Here is a 19,252-nt window from a genome sequence, read left to right on the forward strand (position 1 = left end):
CTTGGTTCGCGACACCCTGATGGACCACTGGGACGCTTATTTAAGGACATACAAAAAATATTTCCAGTTTGAACCAGTCTGGCATGAACTTTTTTTGGAGTGTGTGACTGTTTGGTGTTTTAAAAAACACATTTAATGTTACATGTGTTACTCTTACAATACATTGCCAATTTTGACAGTAGTTAAATGTTATTTCAAGCACTGATTGTAATTTAGGTCTAAGTGTTATAAATGGTGACATTATACATTTAAGACTCACTTTTGGCAATTATAAATGTTTATTAGTGATTAATAAATGTTGACATGTTTTAAACTTTACGACAAAGCTATCTTTTGTCATTTATAAATGTTTATTAGTGATTAATAAATGGTGTTATGCTTTACACTTTACAATAAGGCTCCCATTTGGCATTTATAAATGTTTATTAGTCCTTAATAAATGTTGACATGTTTTAAACTTTACGACAAAGCTATCTTCTGTCATTTATAAATGTTTAGTAGTCATTAATAAATGGTGTTATGCTTTACACTTTACAATAAGGCTCCCATTTGGCATTTATAAATGTTTATTAGTCCTTAATAAATGTTGACATGTTTTAAACTTTACAACAAAACTCTCTTTTGTCATTTATGTTTAGTTGTCATTAATAAATGGTGTTATGCTTTACACTTTACAATAAGGCTCCCATTTGGCATTTATAAATGTTTATTATTCATTAATAAATGGTTTTATGCTTTACACTTTACAACAAAGCTCCGATTGATAGTTGTGGATATTTATAATGCATTTCTGAAGTACAATTTTATATGATAAAAAATATGTTTACAAATGCTGATTGTGCTTACAGGATAGTAACTTAGTCTAAAATGTTTAATATAGCAACTCTAGATGAAATATATAGGTGAACACATTTGGCTCACTATTTGGCAAGAAACCGGTCAGTTTTTTTCCTCTTTCTCACCCTTAACTAATGCATAATAAACCATTAATAATGGTTTATAAAGCATTTACAAATTAATTAATAATATAGCTATAAACTATTATTAGCATCTATAAAGGGGAGCCTTATTGTAAAGTGGTACCCATTTTTGTGTGTGGGTATTTCAGATCCTGTTCCAAAGATGATTCTGCCTTGTCTTTCTGCCTGCACACTGTGCCAGTAAGAAGCTGTCCTGTGTCTCCCGTTCTCTTTGAGGACATTCATCTCCTTGTGGCCATCACTGTGCTTTTCATACTTTATAAAAACAAAGACATCTGATGCTGGTACATGTTAGATGCTGTTCTCTAGAGCACACCAATTCTGCTTTGCACTTTACATTGGACTGCTAACTTTAAAATAACTCTTTCTGAGCCTGAAGTAACCCATTCCCATGGCTTCAGTGACTCATATCTGGACTTAATTAATATTTATACATACTGTTTATACATATTGTGATCAATCAAGGCCGCTCTCGAGATTCATATTTCACTATCTGACAGTTAGTGTGAGAAAAGTGTCAGAACACAGTGCCACAGAGTTTATTCTTCAAATAATATATATATATATATATATATATATATATATATATATATATATACATATAAAAAAAAAAAAACACCCAGCACGCCCCTGCGGGCGGTTTATCCTTCAAGCTCGGGTCCTCTACCAGAGGCCTGGGAGCTTGAGGGTCCTGCGCAGTATCTTAGCTGTTCCCAGGACTGCGCTCTTCTGGACAGAGATCTCCGATGTTATTCCCGGGATCTGCTGGAGCCACTCGCCTAGCTTGGGAGTCACCGCACCTAGTGCTCCGATTACCACGGGGACCACCGTTACCTTCACCCTCCACATCCTCTCGAGCTCTTCTCTGAGCCCTTGGTATTTCTCCAGCTTCTCGTGTTCCTTCTTCCTGATATTGCTGTCATTCGGAACCGCTACATCGATCACTACGGCCGTCTTCTTCTGTTTGTCTACCACCACTATGTCCGGTTGGTTAGCCACCACCATTTTGTCCGTCTGTATCTGGAAGTCCCACAGGATCTTAGCTCGGTCATTCTCCACCACCCTTGGGGGCATCTCCCATTTTGACCTCGGGACTTCCAGGTTATACTCGGCACAGATGTTCCTGTACACTATGCCGGCCACTTGGTTATGGCGTTCCATGTATGCCTTGCCTGCTAGCATCTTGCACCCTGCTGTTATGTGCTGGATTGTCTCTGGGGCATCTTTACACAGCCTGCACCTGGGGTCTTGCCTGGTGTGATAGACCCCAGCCTCTATGGATCTTGTACTCAGAGCTTGTTCTTGTGCTGCCATGATTAGTGCCTCTGTGCTGTCTTTCAGTCCAGCTTTGTCCAGCCACTGGTAGGATTTCTGGATATCAGCCACCTCCTCTATCTGCCGGTGGTACATACCGTGCAGGGGCCTGTCCTTCCATGATGGTTCCTCGTCTCCCTCCTCTTTCTTGGGTTTCTGCTGCCTGAGGTATTCACTGAGCACTCGGTCAGTTGGGGCCATCTTCCCAATGTATTCTTGGATGTTCCTTGTCTCATCCTGGACTGTGGTGCTGACACTCACCAGTCCCCGGCCCCCTTCCTTCCGCTTAGCGTACAGCCTCAGGGTGCTGGACTTGGGGTGAAACCCTCCATGCATGGTCAGGAGCTTTCTTGTCTTTATGTCAGTGGCTTCTATCTCCTCCTTTGGCCAGCCTATTACCCCAGCAGGGTACCTGATCACGGGCAGGGCGTATGTGTTGATGGCCCGGATCTTGTTCTTACCATTCAGCTGACTCCTCAGGACTTGCCTGACCCTCTGCAGGTACTTGGTGGTTGCAGCCTTTCTAGCGGCCTCTTCATGGTTCCCATTTGCCTGCGGGATCCCCAGGTACTTGTAACTGTCCTCTATGTCTGCAATGTTGCCTTCTGGTAGTTCAATCCCCTCAGTTCTGACTACCTTCCCTCTCTTTGTTACCATCCGACTACACTTCTCCAGTCCGAACGACATTCCAATGTCATTGCTGTATAGCCTGGTAGTGTGGATCAGTGAATCGATGTCTCGTTCACTCTTGGCATACAGCTTGATGTCATCCATGTACAGGAGGTGGCTGACAACTGCTCCGTTCCGTAGTCGGTATCCGTAGCCAGTCTTGTTAATGATCTCACTGAGGGGGTTCAGGCCTATGCAGAACAGCAGTGGGGACAGAGCATCTCCTTGGTAGATCCCGCACTTGATGGTAACTTGTGCTATGGGCTTGGAGTTGGCCTCTAGTGTTGTACGCCACATCCCCATTGAGTTCCTGATGAAGGCTCTTAGGGTCCCATTGATCTTGTACAATTCTAGGCATTCCAGTATCCAGCTGTGGGGCATTGAGTCATAGGCCTTCTTGTAATCAATCCAGGCAGTGCACAGGTTGGTCAGTCTGGTCTTGCAGTCTCGGCTGATTGTTCTGTCTACCAGTAGCTGGTGTTTTGCGCCTCTGGTATTCTTGCCAATTCCTTTCTGTGTCCCGCTCATGTATTGACCCATGTGCCTGTTCATCTTAGCCGATATGATGCCTGACAGGAGCTTCCATGTAGTACTGAGGCAGGTTATTGGTCGGTAGTTGGAGGGGACCGGTCCCTTCTTGGGGTCCTTGGGGATCAGGACCGTCCGGCCTTCAGTTAGCCATTCCGGGTGTCTCTCGTTAACTAGCAGCTGGTTCATTTGTGCTGCCAGACGCTCGTGGAGTGCAGTCAGCTTCTTCAGCCAGTAGGCGTGAACCATGTCGGGCCCTGGTGCTGTCCAACTGTTCATACTGGAGACCCTTTCTTGGATATCTGCCACTGTGATGGTTACTGGACCCTGTTCAGGGAGGTCGCTGTGGTCTGCCCTCAGATCCACTAGCCACTGAGCATTGCCGTTATGGGTTGCATCCTTCTCCCATATGCTCTTCCAGTATTGCTCCGTCTCCAGCCTTGGTGGTGCTGTTCTCTTATTGTTCCCTTGCCACTGAGAGTACACCTTTGCTGGTTCTGTGGAGAACAGCTGGTTTATTCTCCTGCCTTCTATCTCTCTGGTGTACCTCCTCAAGCGGCTGGCCAAGGCTGTGAGTCTTTGCTTGGCAGTTTCCAAGGCCTCAGGTATGGACAGCTTGCTTTATTTCTTAGGCACCTTATTTGTCGCACCTTTCTGCAACTCCGTTAGTTGGCTAACCTCCCTCCGTGCTACTTTGATCTTGCCCTCTAGCCTCCTTCTCCATGGAGGGTACTGCCCCTTGTGGCTGTTCAACTTGTAACCAAGCATCTCACTGATCACTGCTGCCGTATTGTAGATCAGCTTGTTAGTGTCGGTAATTGTGGTTGTAGGTATTGCCCGTAGTGCTGCATTAACATCATCTAGCAGACCTTCTGAGGGTACTTCACGTAATCTTGGTAACCGGCTACGGGGGATCCAGGTTTCAAGCTTGGCCATGATCCTATTTTTCAGGTCAGTTCCTCTCGCACTCAACGATCCTTCTCCTATCGCACTTGGGGCTATGTACCCAATCTCGGGTGGGGGTGATGATATCTCCCCCCTGACCTGGCATCCTGACTCCTCCTTGCCGTAGCATTTGTGTTGTACCTCGTCAATCTCTAGCTGTGAGAGCAGTCCCTTCTTTCGAATGTTGGAACACTGAGCTACTAGTTGTTTCGCCGTCATTGTGGATGTTGGGTATCGAAGAATCCATAGGTCCCTCATCCTATTCATGTAGCCCCTTCCGCCGGGGTTACTTGCGTAGTAGCATTCCAACAACGCCCTGTTTTCGTCCCTTGCCCACCGATGCCTTCTTGTTCCAGTAGCCCACTTTTCGTCAGGGTGCCCTGGTTCCTCAACACCTGACGCGGACCTTGTTGATCCGGGCGACGTCCGAGCCGGCATGCCTTCATATTTATCTGGTAGGCTTGCTTAGCATAGGGGGTCTAGCCTTAGGACCCTTACTGGATACAGACGCCCCAGGCAGGAATCGAGCTTGCGATCCTCTGTTCCAAAGGCGTGTAGTTTAACCACTACGCTATCCAGCTGCTATATATGTATGTATATATATATATACATACATATATATATATATATATATAGAGAGAGAGAGATAGAGAGAGAGAGAGAGAGAGATGGATATATATATAGAAATACCACAAAGTAACGGACCACATAAAGTTAGAGAGCAGGGCTTCCAAATCAGCACAAAGACTGTGTGCAGAAAGCCTCGTGGTTTGGTTTCCACTGCTGAGATGCCTGTGTAAGTGTGTGAAGGCAGACGAGTGAATACTTTTGGCAATATAGAGTACTTCAAGTGCAAACACAAATTACAGCAAAGCAAAGTGTTTCTTGTGTGAATATGAGTGATTTTTTTGTTTTGCAGACAGTGATCCTGTACTTCGTTAACTAGTTTTGGAGTAAATGCCAATTAAGAGTAATTTTCACAGTTTGTTTCTGCACAATTCTACCAGAAACTTTAAACATGAAAACGCTTGAGAGAGTCAGACAGATGATTTCACATTTGACTCTTGAATACTTTGGTATACAGAGGAGTTCCAGGTCAACTTAATAAGTGCACGGTATCCAGGTCCTGTGGCTGCAAAACAAGCCCAAATGATCATAATTCTACCACCGTGCTTGACCATTGGCATGAGGTATTTAGATAAATGTTTCCATTCATCTTTCAAAAGGACATTGGGCCTCATTTAAAAAAAGGTAGTAAGGCACAAATTGGTGCATAAATCATGTATACAAACATTTAATGAACAAATCAGTAATTTTGGACATGTCTCCTGTGTTTATTAGATAATTTCATTTAACTTACAGAAAGAAACAGTACAGAGTAGCAAAATGTATTTAAAAATGCATATATTATCCTGTAAAATGTTTACTATTAGCTCAAAATGGCCAATAGAGCGTGTCAGTTCTGTGTAATAATATCTGTATTCTGGTGCAGTATTGTTTCACGTAGATAGTGAAGATAATTTCAGTTCTATGGGTTAGTTTAATTTACAGCAACACATCATCTCTTATAAAGCAAAAGCATAGTGGCTGTGCTGTGAGGATGTCTTTATGTTTATGGGGATGTTATCATGGCCACAGAAAACCTGGGATACATCAAGGAAAGGTTTTCCTTGCTGAACTATTAAAGGAGTTATCATTAGAAGCTTCACAACATATAGCATCTCTTATTAAACACAAGGTGATTAAGAAGAAATGATTTGTCAATTGAGATGTTGACTTGCTGATTTGCTATTGCTACATCATCTGATCTCAGAATGGTATATGCCTATTGTTATTTTATATTATTTCTATCCGCAAAAACATCCCTTCATTTCCCATGAAACAAGCGCATAAACCTTTGAAACGTTTTTAATTCTGAAATGAAATTCTTCCAATTTAAGGTATTCATACACTTTTGGCAGTGTTTATAGTTTTTTAATTGAATTTTAGGCTTTGGTTTTGATGCTTTCCACAATTAAAGGGAAATATGTTGAGTGGTTTATGTTGCTGAATTTCCAATGCACTGCAAAAGACCTGCCTAGTAAACTTTGAAAAGCCAAGATCCTGACATAGGCCACATGTGGCTCCACAGAAGGTCTGAGATCATGCAGTTTTCATAGGCCTGTGTCCTTTGATTTGCTAAAATCAAAGACATGTATACATCAGAAGAGGAAGGGAGACTGAGAAAAACAAAGACACAGAGGCGAAAGAATGACGAGTGATAATACATTTGAGATGGAACAAGTGAGTGAGGCAGCTATTAAATTATTCTCTTTTGATTTACAATAATAAAATCATTTGATCACTGGAATATGTCCCCTTTTTTTCGCCCCAACAGAAACTGTTCTTCTCCCTCCTAATGTCTTCTACTACAGATCTAAGGCTTTGACTCCAGGCGAAAGGGGACAGAATTAAGAATAAAACAATATTTGCTCCAAAGTTAGCACTGCTCAGCCCTGGAGGATGAACTGTAGCTGTATATTTGACTCCAAAGCCTTAAAGAATATGTTTCCCTTCCTTTAGAGCCACTCGAGATCCTCCTGTATGACCTACAAAACAAAGCATGCTGCCAAAAACCATGAAAGAATGAATTTAATTGAAGATAATTCAATAATTAGAATGTCAGTTTGCCTTGAAATCCTCAACTTCAAAGAACTCCTTTTTATGGTTGGTCATTTCATTTGAATTCATTATATTTTGTAACAGGAAGATTTCGTTTGAAGGGTTATTGACAGTGTTTGACAAAAACTGATGTAATTGTGTGTGTGTGCCTTTTCTTATTTTCTTATTATCACTGGATTGCATTTTGGTGTCAGCTCCAGGCCCAGACATCACTGCCCAGAGTAATTGGGCATTGTAGTTTTCATCAAATATTACTCAGATTCAGAGAGTTCATATAGCTCCAGCATGGTATATGTGAGATAACTTCTTACCTGAAATTCAGGTAAGAATTTCAGGTAAGAAATTCGGCAGGGGTCGGCAACCTGACACTCGGACCGGCGGCCGCCTCGGGTCTCTCCTCCTCCTGCCTCTCCTTCCCTCATCCACCCGCTGGCCTCTGTGGAAGCTCCGCCATAGCCACCACCAAACAACTGAGTTATTTTTACACATCGGCCAGCATCTGGCACATCCACCACACCTCTCATTGTTCATCACGTTACAAAAAAAAAGAAATATCATCAGCCCATAAAAACGAAAAATCACCAAAAAAAGGGCCATAGTATGTGGCAGTGAAAGAACATGTTGACCTGAGTATTGCAGTAGCACACTGATGTGCTATTAATAATTTTTTTGTAAAACAATGGAGCTCTACGAAACAGAAGGAGAAGCTAAATCAGGCTTTCAGTACACAGGCAGAATTTAAAGTACACAAGGGGACGAGTTATAGCAGGGTCCATTAACTGCAGTTTTTGGTCTTTACATGGTCATTGCTTATTTATAAAATCTGGACTATCAACAAATGTGTCCAGAATGTCAGGTTCAAACTGTTCAATATCAGTTTAATTATTATAGCCAAACCTGAATGATGTAGGGCATTGGACTGAAAATGAAGCTGTCATAATTCAAGACAGCTGATTATGTTGTTTAGCATAGTGTGGCATTGTGGATTAAAACCTATATTGTATCCAAGATGCCTTGTAATGTCACAACAGAAAGAGTAGCAGTGTAGAATTCATGTCACGGTCTACTACAGTGATCCCTTATTTTTGTGAGAAAGGGGTGGAGGTGGTGAGGGAAATAACCCAACAACATCTAAAATCAACTGTAAAATCAATCCAGCAAAGCATCACTGGGTTCCACCCAGCCTGCAGTCTCCACCATTTAGTCTCTGATGTGGACAACAAAAGACCCATGCTGCAGCAACCTCACAAGCCTGTGAAGGGTTGCATGATGATCTGGAGATCAAAGGCAACTGTAATCATTAATAACATTGACTCCCTCCAGACAGATCTAGCTGGTTGAGTCTCTTCTCTTGTCTTTCTGTCACTTTGGATGAAAGAAACTGGGAGTGAATTTGGACTTTTGAGGGGGTGAAAGCCTACCCCTGGAATGAGGCTTGTGTATAACAACACAAGAGATTCTTAGTGAAAACTGATGCCTAAAGAGGCTCTTTTTGTCGTGACTGTCTTGTTTTTATAATTATTGGAAGCCAAAATTATAATTAAAATTTGATTAGCCCACACATTTACCTCAGCTGCTATTGTCCATGTACATTGTTTTCTGGAAATCATTAGCTAACACCTACGTCCTAATGACATTATGCATGCTGTGAAAGTGAACTGTCACGATTTATAGGACAACAGTGTCCCAGTTCTGGTGAGATTTTGTGACTCCATAATTGCTTAACCTGTAATAAACAAAAATGTTATTTAGTCTGAGACCTGCATTAGCATCATACAAACTACTGTTCATGCTATTAAATGAAAACAAAAGTAATGGTAGGATAATCTCTGAGAATCAATTAATTCCATTAGCATTAACTATGCGTGTTGTTGACACTTTTTCAGCATACACTTGATTATGAAATATCCTCACAAAGGATCAAGAAAGTACCTTGACACCAAGATGACTCGTTCCACACAAAGCACAAGGTTTGATCCTGGGTATACCACATTTAACAGCTTAGTAATTTACTTCCTGCAGCACAGACAGTTTTATTGGAAGCAAGAGAGAGGTCTGAAGTACAAAAGCAGGTCAATGACTAAGAAAAGGAAGCGAGAAAGGTGGCCCCTCATTCAGCAACAGAGACAAGGGAGCTTGGGAGAAGGCGAGCAGTGAGCCTTATAAAAAGACTGTGCTGAATTAGCATGCAGCAGCAAAGAAAGTAAGATGGAAAGAAAATGGAAAGAGAGAAAGAACAAGAGAATGAGAGAAAGGAGAGGTTCTCTTTAACTGAGTTTTATAAAAACCTTATAAAAGACCTCTGTGTCTTTCCCACACAGGTCATCACAGAAAAGTCCTTTCCACTTGAAAAGGAGTTGGTGCTGAATAGACTCGAGGTCCTCTTCAGTTTGATGAAGAAACGTTTCTCCTTTTATTGGAGGAGGGCCAGAGACTCAAGTTCAAGAGACGGTAATGAAGAAAAGACGGGTAAAGAAAGAGCAAGATGAAAAGAGTAGAAGAGAAACTGAAAAGCAAAAGAGGAAAACAAGAATCACAAAACTGGAAAATCTCAACAAAAGTAAAGAGAAATTGGACATAAAATCTATTTCTTCATTTTTCCAGCAAAGCCTTTTTTGTGACTGCAGCTTGTTACAGGAAAGAGATTCAAAAGTAAAATTTAAAACTGTATAGCGTAGTTGCAGTTATGGGATAGCAGAGACTTTGAGAATATGCTTGGCTGGCTAAGAATGTGGTTTCACAAATTAGAGCACCGTGAAATTTATTTTAAAAAAGTATTTGAATGCACCACACATGCACACCCTCACACAAACATTTAACGTGTTCAACATTGCCCATTCTTCCAGTTGTACACATTTTCATGCATATTTACTTATGCGGACATACAGGTCTCCTATCCCTTAAAAATTTGCATTAAACACCTTATAACGACAGGGAACATCCATTTTTTGACATTTAAGGGACACATTTGTAGTAAAAAAAGATGTCCTGAATGACTGCAGTGTGTATGAAAGCCATTTCATGAGATTTGACCTGATGGAAAATGCTTTGTAGATCACTAATGATGGAAAATGGTGGCAACATGGTGTGCAAAGCCTCTTTCGCTTTGTCTCCTTTCTTGGCTGTGGAAGACATGTCAAGAGCAAGCATTTTGACCTGACAAAGGGCCATTCAGATTTAAATATTTTACCCCTGAACGCCCACCCTGAGTTTATCTTTCAGATGATGTGAATGGCAGCATCCTTTTTGAAAAACTCTTTCATAAGTTGTACTTTTCAGTTGGTTGGAAATGTTAAAAGTGGACACAAAGTTCCCTCCAACTGAAAGCTTGCAAAGCAACAAAAAGACAGAAGCGGGGGTATGTGATATGAAATGACATGAAAATGGAAAAGGGAAGAATCTGTAATTTGGTTGGAAATATTTGCCTTTTTTTCCTATCATCTGCTGCTTTAAGCTCAAGAAACGCCAGTAACAGCTAATGCTGCATGCATGAAAGTCATGTATTACAGTCTTTATAAACATGCATATAGCCACCATGTCACCCAGTGGTATTGCACTCTACTTTTGAACCTGTCATCATGTTGTGTTTTGGAGCCAAAGGTGACAAATGTAAGCTAAGCTAAAGTATCACATAATGCAAGCATGCTAGGTTAGCAAGCTGTATTAATATACTCCACAGGTACAAAACTCAAACATGCATATCTGCAACATACTTGAAACATATTAGAATTGCAACTTGTTGGATGGTCTTTACTAGACAGTAAACAATATTATTCATCAGAAAATCTCAATAGTGGAGGTTACAAGCTCATTATCTCATCTTAGTATAGGTGATTAGTACCTGTTGACCAAACCAGTCTTCAACTTTTAGCCTTGCCAGGAACCAAAGGCATGAATCATCCACTGTTCAGTATGAATGGGGGAGTCAACATACTGTAGAGCAGGGGTCGGCAACCCTGGGTTAACTGATGGCACGACCGTAGCTGGACTGGCCATCGGCCCACCGGGCATGATTTTTTGTTTTTATGGGCTGATGATATATATATATTTTGTAACGGCATGAACAATGAGAGGTGGTGGATTGGCCAGATACTGGCTGATGTGTAAAAATAACTCAGTTTGAAGGATGGTGGGTATGGCGGAGCTTCCACAGAGGCCAGCGGGTGGATGAGGGAAGGAGAGGCAGGAGGAGGAGAGACCCGGGGCGGCCGCCGGTCCGAGTGTCAGTTGAACTGAATTTCAGGTAAGAAGTTATGACCTGCAGTCTATCTGGGTCAGATATAAACCAAGTTTAGTACTGCGTGCTAGCTAGCATGATGGAGTTTCTATACAGCTGGGTGGGTGCTGATAGTGAACTTTATTTTATTCATAAGGTTAGTTAGTAGAGTTGCCAAATGCTCCTTAAAAAATGGAATGGTCCCTCATTCAGAGAAAACATTACAGGTTTTGTATTGAGCTGAGAAGGAATGCAGTTTGTCCCGTACTTTAGCTATAATGGAAAAAGACACAAAGCTGGATTTATTCTGTGTGTTTACACTGCACAGCTGCCTCTTCTTCTCTCATTCTCTCCCCTCCCTCTCCTGTTCCTACTTCAATCATAAAACTGATCAATCATCAGCTGATTGGCTTTTCTCTCTTGTTTGTCTATCGCCCACTTTGCGCCAGAAAGAGGAAACCAGCGGATGTCACGTTAAACAACAGCAGCACATTTAAGCTTGATGAGCTGTTGTTAAAATTTATTTAATATTAATCTCTATTATCAGCTGATGTTTGCTGGAGCCACAGTAAATGCTGCTGCTCATGATATCGGTTTGGATATGTGGTGAGAGGGAAACATGAAGATGAAACCAGGAGATGTCCTTACTGAATCATCAGAGCTGAACAGGTGATGGAGAAACAGGTTTACCTTTTAGGTGACATGAATGAGTTGAATCAAATCAAATCAAATCAAATCACTTTTATTGTCACATCACATGTGCAGGCACACTGGCACAGCACATGCGAGTGAAATTCTTGTGTGCGAGCCCCACAAGCAACAGAGATGTGCAAACACAACAACACAAACGAGCAAAATACAAGAATGGCCAACCTGAAACTAATAAATATATGTACAATATATAATAGTGTATGCATTTCTGGATGTGTATACTAAATATTTTCCTACGTGTGTGTGTGTGTGTGTGTGTGTGTGTGTGTGTGTGTGTGTGTGTGTGTGTGTGTGTGTATACACACATTTTTACAAATTAAATAGTAAAAAAAAAAAAATAAAATAAAAATAATAATAATAATAATAATAAAATATATAAAATATACAGAGTTGAATATGTGCAAAACAAGTGGCATTTATATACAGTGTGGAGTGCATAATGTTGAAGTTCCAGTAGTGAAGCTGAGGTGTCTATGACGTGTTCAGCAGTCTGATGGCCTGATGGAAAAAGCTATCTTTCAGTCTGCTGGTACGGGACCGGATGCTGCAGAACCTCCTTCCTGATGGAAGCAGTCTGAACAGTTTATGGCTGGGGTGACTGGAGTCCTTGATGATCCTCCCCGCTTTCCTCAGGCACCGCTTCCTGTAGATGTCTTGGAGGGAGGGAAGCTCACCTCCAATTATCCGTTCAGAGCACCGCACTACTCGCTGGAGAGCTTTGCAGTTGTAGGCGGTGCTGTTGCCATACCAGGTGGTGATGCATCCAGTGAGGATGCTCTCAATGGCACAGTGATAGAAGGTCCTGAGGATGCGGGGGCTCATGCCGAATCTTTTCAGTCTCCTGAGAAAGAAGAGGCGCTGCTGCGCCTTCTTCACTGTTTTGTTTGTGTGTACTGACCACGTAAGATCCTCAGCCAGATGTACACCAAGGAACCGGAAGCTGCTCACTCTCTCCACAGCAGCGGCGTTGATGGTGATGGGGGTGTGTACTTCTCTGCACCTCCGGAAGTCCACTATCAACTCCTTTGTCTTTGCGACGTTGAGGGTGAGATGGTTGTCTTGACACCAGTGGGTCAGGGCGCTGACCTCCTCCCTGTAAGCCGTCTCATCACCGTTGGTGATTAGACCCACCACTGTAGTGTCGTCCGCAAACTTCACAATGATGTTGGAGCTGTTAGTGGCTGTGCAGTCGTAGGTGTAGAGTGAGTACAGGAGAGGGCTCAGTACACACCCCTGTGGAGCACCAGTGTTCAGTGTGATGGGGGATGAGGTGATGCTGCCCAGTCTGACCACCTGGCGTCTGTCAGACAGGAAGCTAAGGATCCAGCTGCAGAGGGAGCTGCTCAGTCCTAGATCCTGCAGTTTCCTGTCCAGCTTCGAGGGAACGATGGTATTGAATGCTGAGCTGTAATCTACAAACAGCATCCTCACATACGTGAAGGGAAGTTATGAACTGTTTCTGAGAGACAAATAACACCAGGATCCTTTTCTAAGTAGCTGACAGCTGGTAACTGTGCAGGGGCGGATCTAGCAAAGTTTTACCAGGGAGAAAGGTAGGACATTAACAGGGAGAGGGGGGCACAAAAAGTTGATTCTGTTCATCTGGACATAGTGTTTTGTGGGAGAAACATTAAGATTAAGGAACTGACCTCCCAGCCCATTGTTCCTTCAGTGGGCTGGATTCAGTCATAATGCAAATGTAATTTTTATAAGATTGGGGAAACCTGCAGTCAGCTGAGACTGAAGAAGTCACTTGGTTAATCTGCCTTTGTTAAAGCAGAAAAATTGTGTGTGTGTGATTTTATAGTGGCAAAAGCCTTTCTTAAAACAGTTTTCATTATCTGCAAAATTGCCATCCATGATTTTAATACCTACACTGCAGATGAGTGCTAAAGAACCTACCCATTAGTGATTTCTGCTGTGGCTCTATTAATTTCATTGCTTTTGATATTTAGCTTTTATAATTCTTTATTTGTTACATTCAGCTCAAAAGTAACTCACTTAAAGGGAAACAAACAACTAGATTTAAATGTGTTTTTTTTTAATCAGCCTTTTATTTCATTCATGTTTTATCACTGAATAACTAATAGGCAATAAAGTGACTGTTATAGCAGAATCTTGATTTAACCCATCCACAGTTCATAACACAAAACAAAATCATGGCATTTTGTAAGCAGTATGTTCAAAGGTTTTGCTCAGTATTATTTTCTGACAACAAGGAAAAAAGTCTCATGTTTCCAGTTCTTTTGATATAAAAAGTGGATTGGGCTAGTTAGTATGAGCAGTGATAGCATCACAGACACAGAAGATCACCACCTACACAAACTCGCAAGAGACAGACCATCAGAAGAAAAAGACATCACAGTGTTAAATACCCACTGCTGTAGGGTTTTGCTACCAACGACAGAGCTAAAACTCTACAAGATGTAACACTATACAGTAACCTTAAACCTATAATGATGCGGAGAATGCCAGGTTTAGTGAAATAAGAAAGATAAATCCTCATTAACTGTATTGCACCAGAATTTTTCACCATTGCATATCCCCATATTATCTTATCTATTTTTGCCAAGCTATAATTAGGTTTCCACTTCATCCCTGCTGTATCTGGACCAAAATAGCTATGCTTTATCCTTTCTAAATCCCCTTTCTTTCTCTCATTTGTTTTCCCATTTTACTGGCAATTTATTCCTTAACTCTTTTATTTCACTCACTTTGCCACTTTGTCAGTTCTTTTTTTTCTCCTCTGTATGAAGATAAAAAAGACCATGGAGTCCAGATGTAGTAATGATGTGAAGACGAAAATCATACACGACTGCCAAGAGGATCGCACTTCTGACTGTATCATAAAAGCATATTTGACAGAGACATTGGTTTTGCCAAATTAACTTTTGACGATGAGAGCAATTTCATTGATGGACTCATAACTTTTGCCCTAAGAGAGTGACTTTCTCACGTTAGGATAAAAAAAAAGATCTACATCGTCTATCAAAAGGATGATCATTAATATGCTTTAGTGGATTCTGCAGCCAAAATACCTTATTTTAATGTCAGGGTGCAGATAATCAAACATTTCATTCTGGTATTTCACTCTTCCCAGCACACCCTATACCATTTTATATTAATGATGCTATATGTAAGAGCAAAAACAAGTGAGGAAGCTGGCAGTTTTAGCTGGTTTAAGTGCTGCTATTGCTACACTGTAAAAACGAAAGAGCCCCAAAAATTCAAAAATCAAACTTGATGTCACGGTCTGGCTGGCAGACCGTGGGGAATGTTGTAGAAAGGACCCAAACGCTGGACTTAGTGCAATGAACAGTGCATTTATTTACAGTGGGGGTAAATGTACACCACGCAATAGGTCTCCAGAGTGCTCCTTCAACTCCTGTGTTGTGCCTTCTCCCAAGTGCTGGTATTCCGTGCTCTCTGCTCCCGTGCCTACGCACACCCTGTGCGTCCTGCAGTCCCGTGTTCCGCTCTCCTGAGGGAAAAACAACAGACACCGCCGTTATGGCACCAACTCCAGCAGGCATACACTGACTAGTACTTTAAACACTGACATGGAGTCTAACTCAACGATCCTGTGCCGGAGGAAGCTCCATCTCTCTGTTAAGTAGCTCCCCCGACGAGCCCGATCAGAAGCAGGTGTGTGAGAACCTAGGCGTGACCGGCAGCCGGCAGGGCCACACCCATCAGGCCTGCAGGTGGCTGTCCTTCGTCCTTCAGCCACACCCGCAGACACCCACACCTACACACCAGTATGGAACACAAGAACACCGTGCAGCAAACATACATCCAATACAATAATAACAACAATAACAATAATGGTCCACACTGTTCACGGACCCAGAGTCCCCGGAACCGGGTCCGTGACACTTCATTCAATGCACTCTTGATTGTATTGAATCAAGAATGTACAGATTTAAACAAAAGTTTTGGACATCTGCATTTTCTTGTTCATGAATTTCTTGTTGAGCATGCATCAAGACAAACACAGCATACAATTTCCTGGACCTGTCACATCTTAGGCACTAAACATGGCACAAGCATATAACAGGATGTTTAAAGGAATTTAATTATTTCTCACATCTGCAGCATTCAAGTCCCCTCAGCCTCTGTGGTAAAGATTAAGAAATATTTTGAAGTAACCATTGCCAGTTCATGAGGGTGTTGACTTATACCCACTGTGAAACTGAAACTTCTGAAACATTGTGTCACACCCATGTCACATCTTCACCATCTGGTGAAATCGTTTGTCTTTTTTCACACAGGTAAAGTGAAAATACCTTAGAATAATGGAGTTTATTTATTGTTCATGATGCAGTCGTGCTCAGGCTCATGGTATAAAGACCATTTTCATGTTGTTGGTTATACCTTCTTGCTAAAAAAATGTTGAGGTATCAGCAAAAATTGTCGCCGCACAATTAAGGTATTAACCTAACTGGTTTTGAAACACTGTTACACCCCTAGCATCCAGTGTTTTAACTGTTCAAGTACATTTTTAGGGAAAACTGAAAATGTACTTGTTTCAAGTGAAACAGTTTTCTATAAATAAATAAAGCTACGAATATATATTTAAGGGTAAAGAAGACATGCATACTAAAAGCTTGTGTGTGTGTGTGTGTGTGTGTGTGTGTGTGTGTGTGTGTGTGTGTGTGTGTGTGTGTGTGTGTGTGTATCTGTCACACAGTGGAAATTTGTGTGCTTTACAGTCCGTTTTATCCTGATCTTCGTGTTTATTTGTATGCGTAGTATTGATTTAATTTGCATGAGTTTACTCTGATATTTATATTGCATATTTTTAGTGTTTTTGCATGATATTTTTTAATCCACTGTAGACTGGTTGAACAATAGACAATATTAGGCACCTGTTGAGGTGTGGGTGTGCCCTGAGGCAGCCTATCAGCTGTTCGAACGGACTTGTTAAAAGAAAAGGGCAGGCAGAGACTCAAAATGAGTTTTCCACTGTTGTTTCGCCGGGCGCAGCTTTTTTGGGGAGGGTCGCAGCGGCTTCACGGAGGGCATCGCTGGCCACTGTCTGTCTGCTTCCAGGGATGTGCGATGGGGGAGGCTGCTATTGCAGTGACTGAGAGACTTGAGTTGTACGTATTTTAGAATTATTTTTGTTTTTTCCTGCTCTCCACCTCTGGAATAAACTTTGTGATTAAGACCTTCTCAGGCTCTGTGCCCTGGGTACCAATTCACTTGAATCATATCTGTTATTAACCTCTGTCTCTCTTCCACAGCATGTCTTTATCCTGTCTTCCTTCTCTCACCCCAACCGGTCGCAGCAGATGGCCGCCCCTCCCTGAGCCTGGTTCTGCCGGAGGTTTCTTCCTGTTAAAAGGGAGTTTTTCCTTCCCACTGTCGCCAAAGTGCTTGCTCATAGGGGGTCATATGATTGTTGGGTTTTTCTCTGTATCTATGAAGCGCCTTGAGGCGACTTTTGTTGTGATTTGGCGCTATATAAATAAAATTGAATTGAATTGAATTGAATTGAACTTGCTCCCCCCTTGTATTCAAAGAACTTCCTGGTGGGAGATGCACCAGCTTTAGTGTCTACATATCCATACACTTCAATGTCATGTGAACAATGACTAAAACTTAGGCATCCACTCAAGTTGAAAATAAAATTGATTAGTTCCTCCCAGAGAAGTGGAAATCAGATGTGCATACTCCCTTAAGGTAATGCACATGCATGAAGGCATTAGCTAAAAGGCTTCCTCAAGAGGATAATTAGTCTTCTGTCTTCTTCTTCTGTATTAGCATTCTGTGCAACTCTTTTTTATATATACAGTACATATACTTGTATAATGACATGTTTTATGAGAACTATAGACTGAGACAGATTTGAAAACTTTATTGAAATGAAGAATTGCCAGTTATCATTTGATAATTAGCTGACTCATTCAAGTTGAGTCAGCTTTAAAGGAAACGTCATACATGTTTTGTTTGGTAGAGATGAGTATTTGCATTATTGCAACAGGACAACAGTGAAACTAACATTTATTTATTAGACAAAATAACACAAAATCACCCACCAGAGAAAGTAGTCATCCTCAACACAGCAAAACAAATGTATGTATGCCATGAAATTACATTAATAGGCACTGTCTCCCCCCAAAAATTCTTTTTGCAACTTCTTGCACTTTGAAAAGCATCACACAAATGGGACATACATTATAAGCATTCATTTTCATCAAATAGTAATAATTTTATCCTCTTAACATCCTTTTATTCAGGGTACCAACCTACAATTTTGGCACAAAGGCTTCACACATTTCTGTATCGTACTAAGCCTCACTCTCACCACCACTAGGGAAAACTAAATCTATTTATACACACAGGGCTAATTAGGGGAAGTGAACACAGCTGGCAAAAATACACAGGTGCAAACAATCAAGGTAATGAGACAAGAGGAAGTAAAACTGAATACAGCACACGCAAGACAAATGACTACTAAACTAACAGGAGCTAACTAACAAATAAAAAGGCTAGACATGTCTACGAACAGTAACTTTGCACTAACGGGAATAAAACCTGTACAAGAAACATAAAACTAAAAGGATGAAAATAACTAATAACAGAATAATTAAAAACTAATTTAAAAAAAGATCTCTCTCTTAGTACTTATATATGAACACAAAGAGACTTTAAGGCGATCGGCACAGTGATTCTACTTTAGAAACACGAACAGGTAGAAACTGTTTGCAGTCATGACAAACTGCTTATCCATTTGTTAGTTGTTGAAGTTCAGGTTCTGGCTGCTGGGCTGGGGTCAGCATACGCTCAGTATATCCATACTGATCAGAGAAAAAAAGGAGATTATTATTCGAACTGAAATATGTGAAAAAACCAGAAGAGACTCTTGAGAGCACGAACCTCTGCTCAAGCAAAAATTTTTTTACTAAAGGTAGCATAATACATGTTTACTTTCATTACACAAAAATTATACATAAGAGTGGGTGATGGATAATAGGTATTGATTTGCAAATAACTGTGCATGAAAAACTTAAGCTTGTTATATAATATAATACTACAGTATATTTCTAACTAACCAGGCAGCACATTGTCTTCATTTTTGGGGTCAACCTGAAAGAAAGGCAGATGGATGGAAAATATTCAGTCATATTTAGAATCCCCATATATCAGTATCAGTTCCTGAATGTTGCCAATACAGAGAAATACAGAGAAACTTTATATAACCTATACTTCTATATATATGTTG

At 41.2% G+C, this 19,252-nt stretch overlaps 1 protein-coding gene across 1 annotated transcript in view; it reads right to left on the bottom strand.

Annotated features, from left to right (window-relative positions):
* Positions 1-1,608: 1,608 nt before the first annotated feature.
* LOC309717327 (uncharacterized protein) overlaps positions 1,609-19,252 on the bottom strand; it is a 101,189-nt gene continuing 83,545 nt past the window's right edge. Inside the window, exon 2 of the mRNA XM_082551821.1 lies at positions 1,609-2,428. Within this exon, the coding sequence (XP_082407947.1) occupies positions 1,644-2,390 (747 nt within the window). The 5' untranslated portion in view covers positions 2,391-2,428 and the 3' untranslated portion in view covers positions 1,609-1,643. The remainder of the gene's footprint in view (positions 2,429-19,252) is intronic.

The sequence above is a fragment of the Aulonocara stuartgranti genome (assembly GCF_965226115.1).
Source record: "Aulonocara stuartgranti genome assembly, chromosome: 2".
NCBI lineage: Eukaryota > Metazoa > Chordata > Actinopteri > Cichliformes > Cichlidae > Aulonocara > Aulonocara stuartgranti.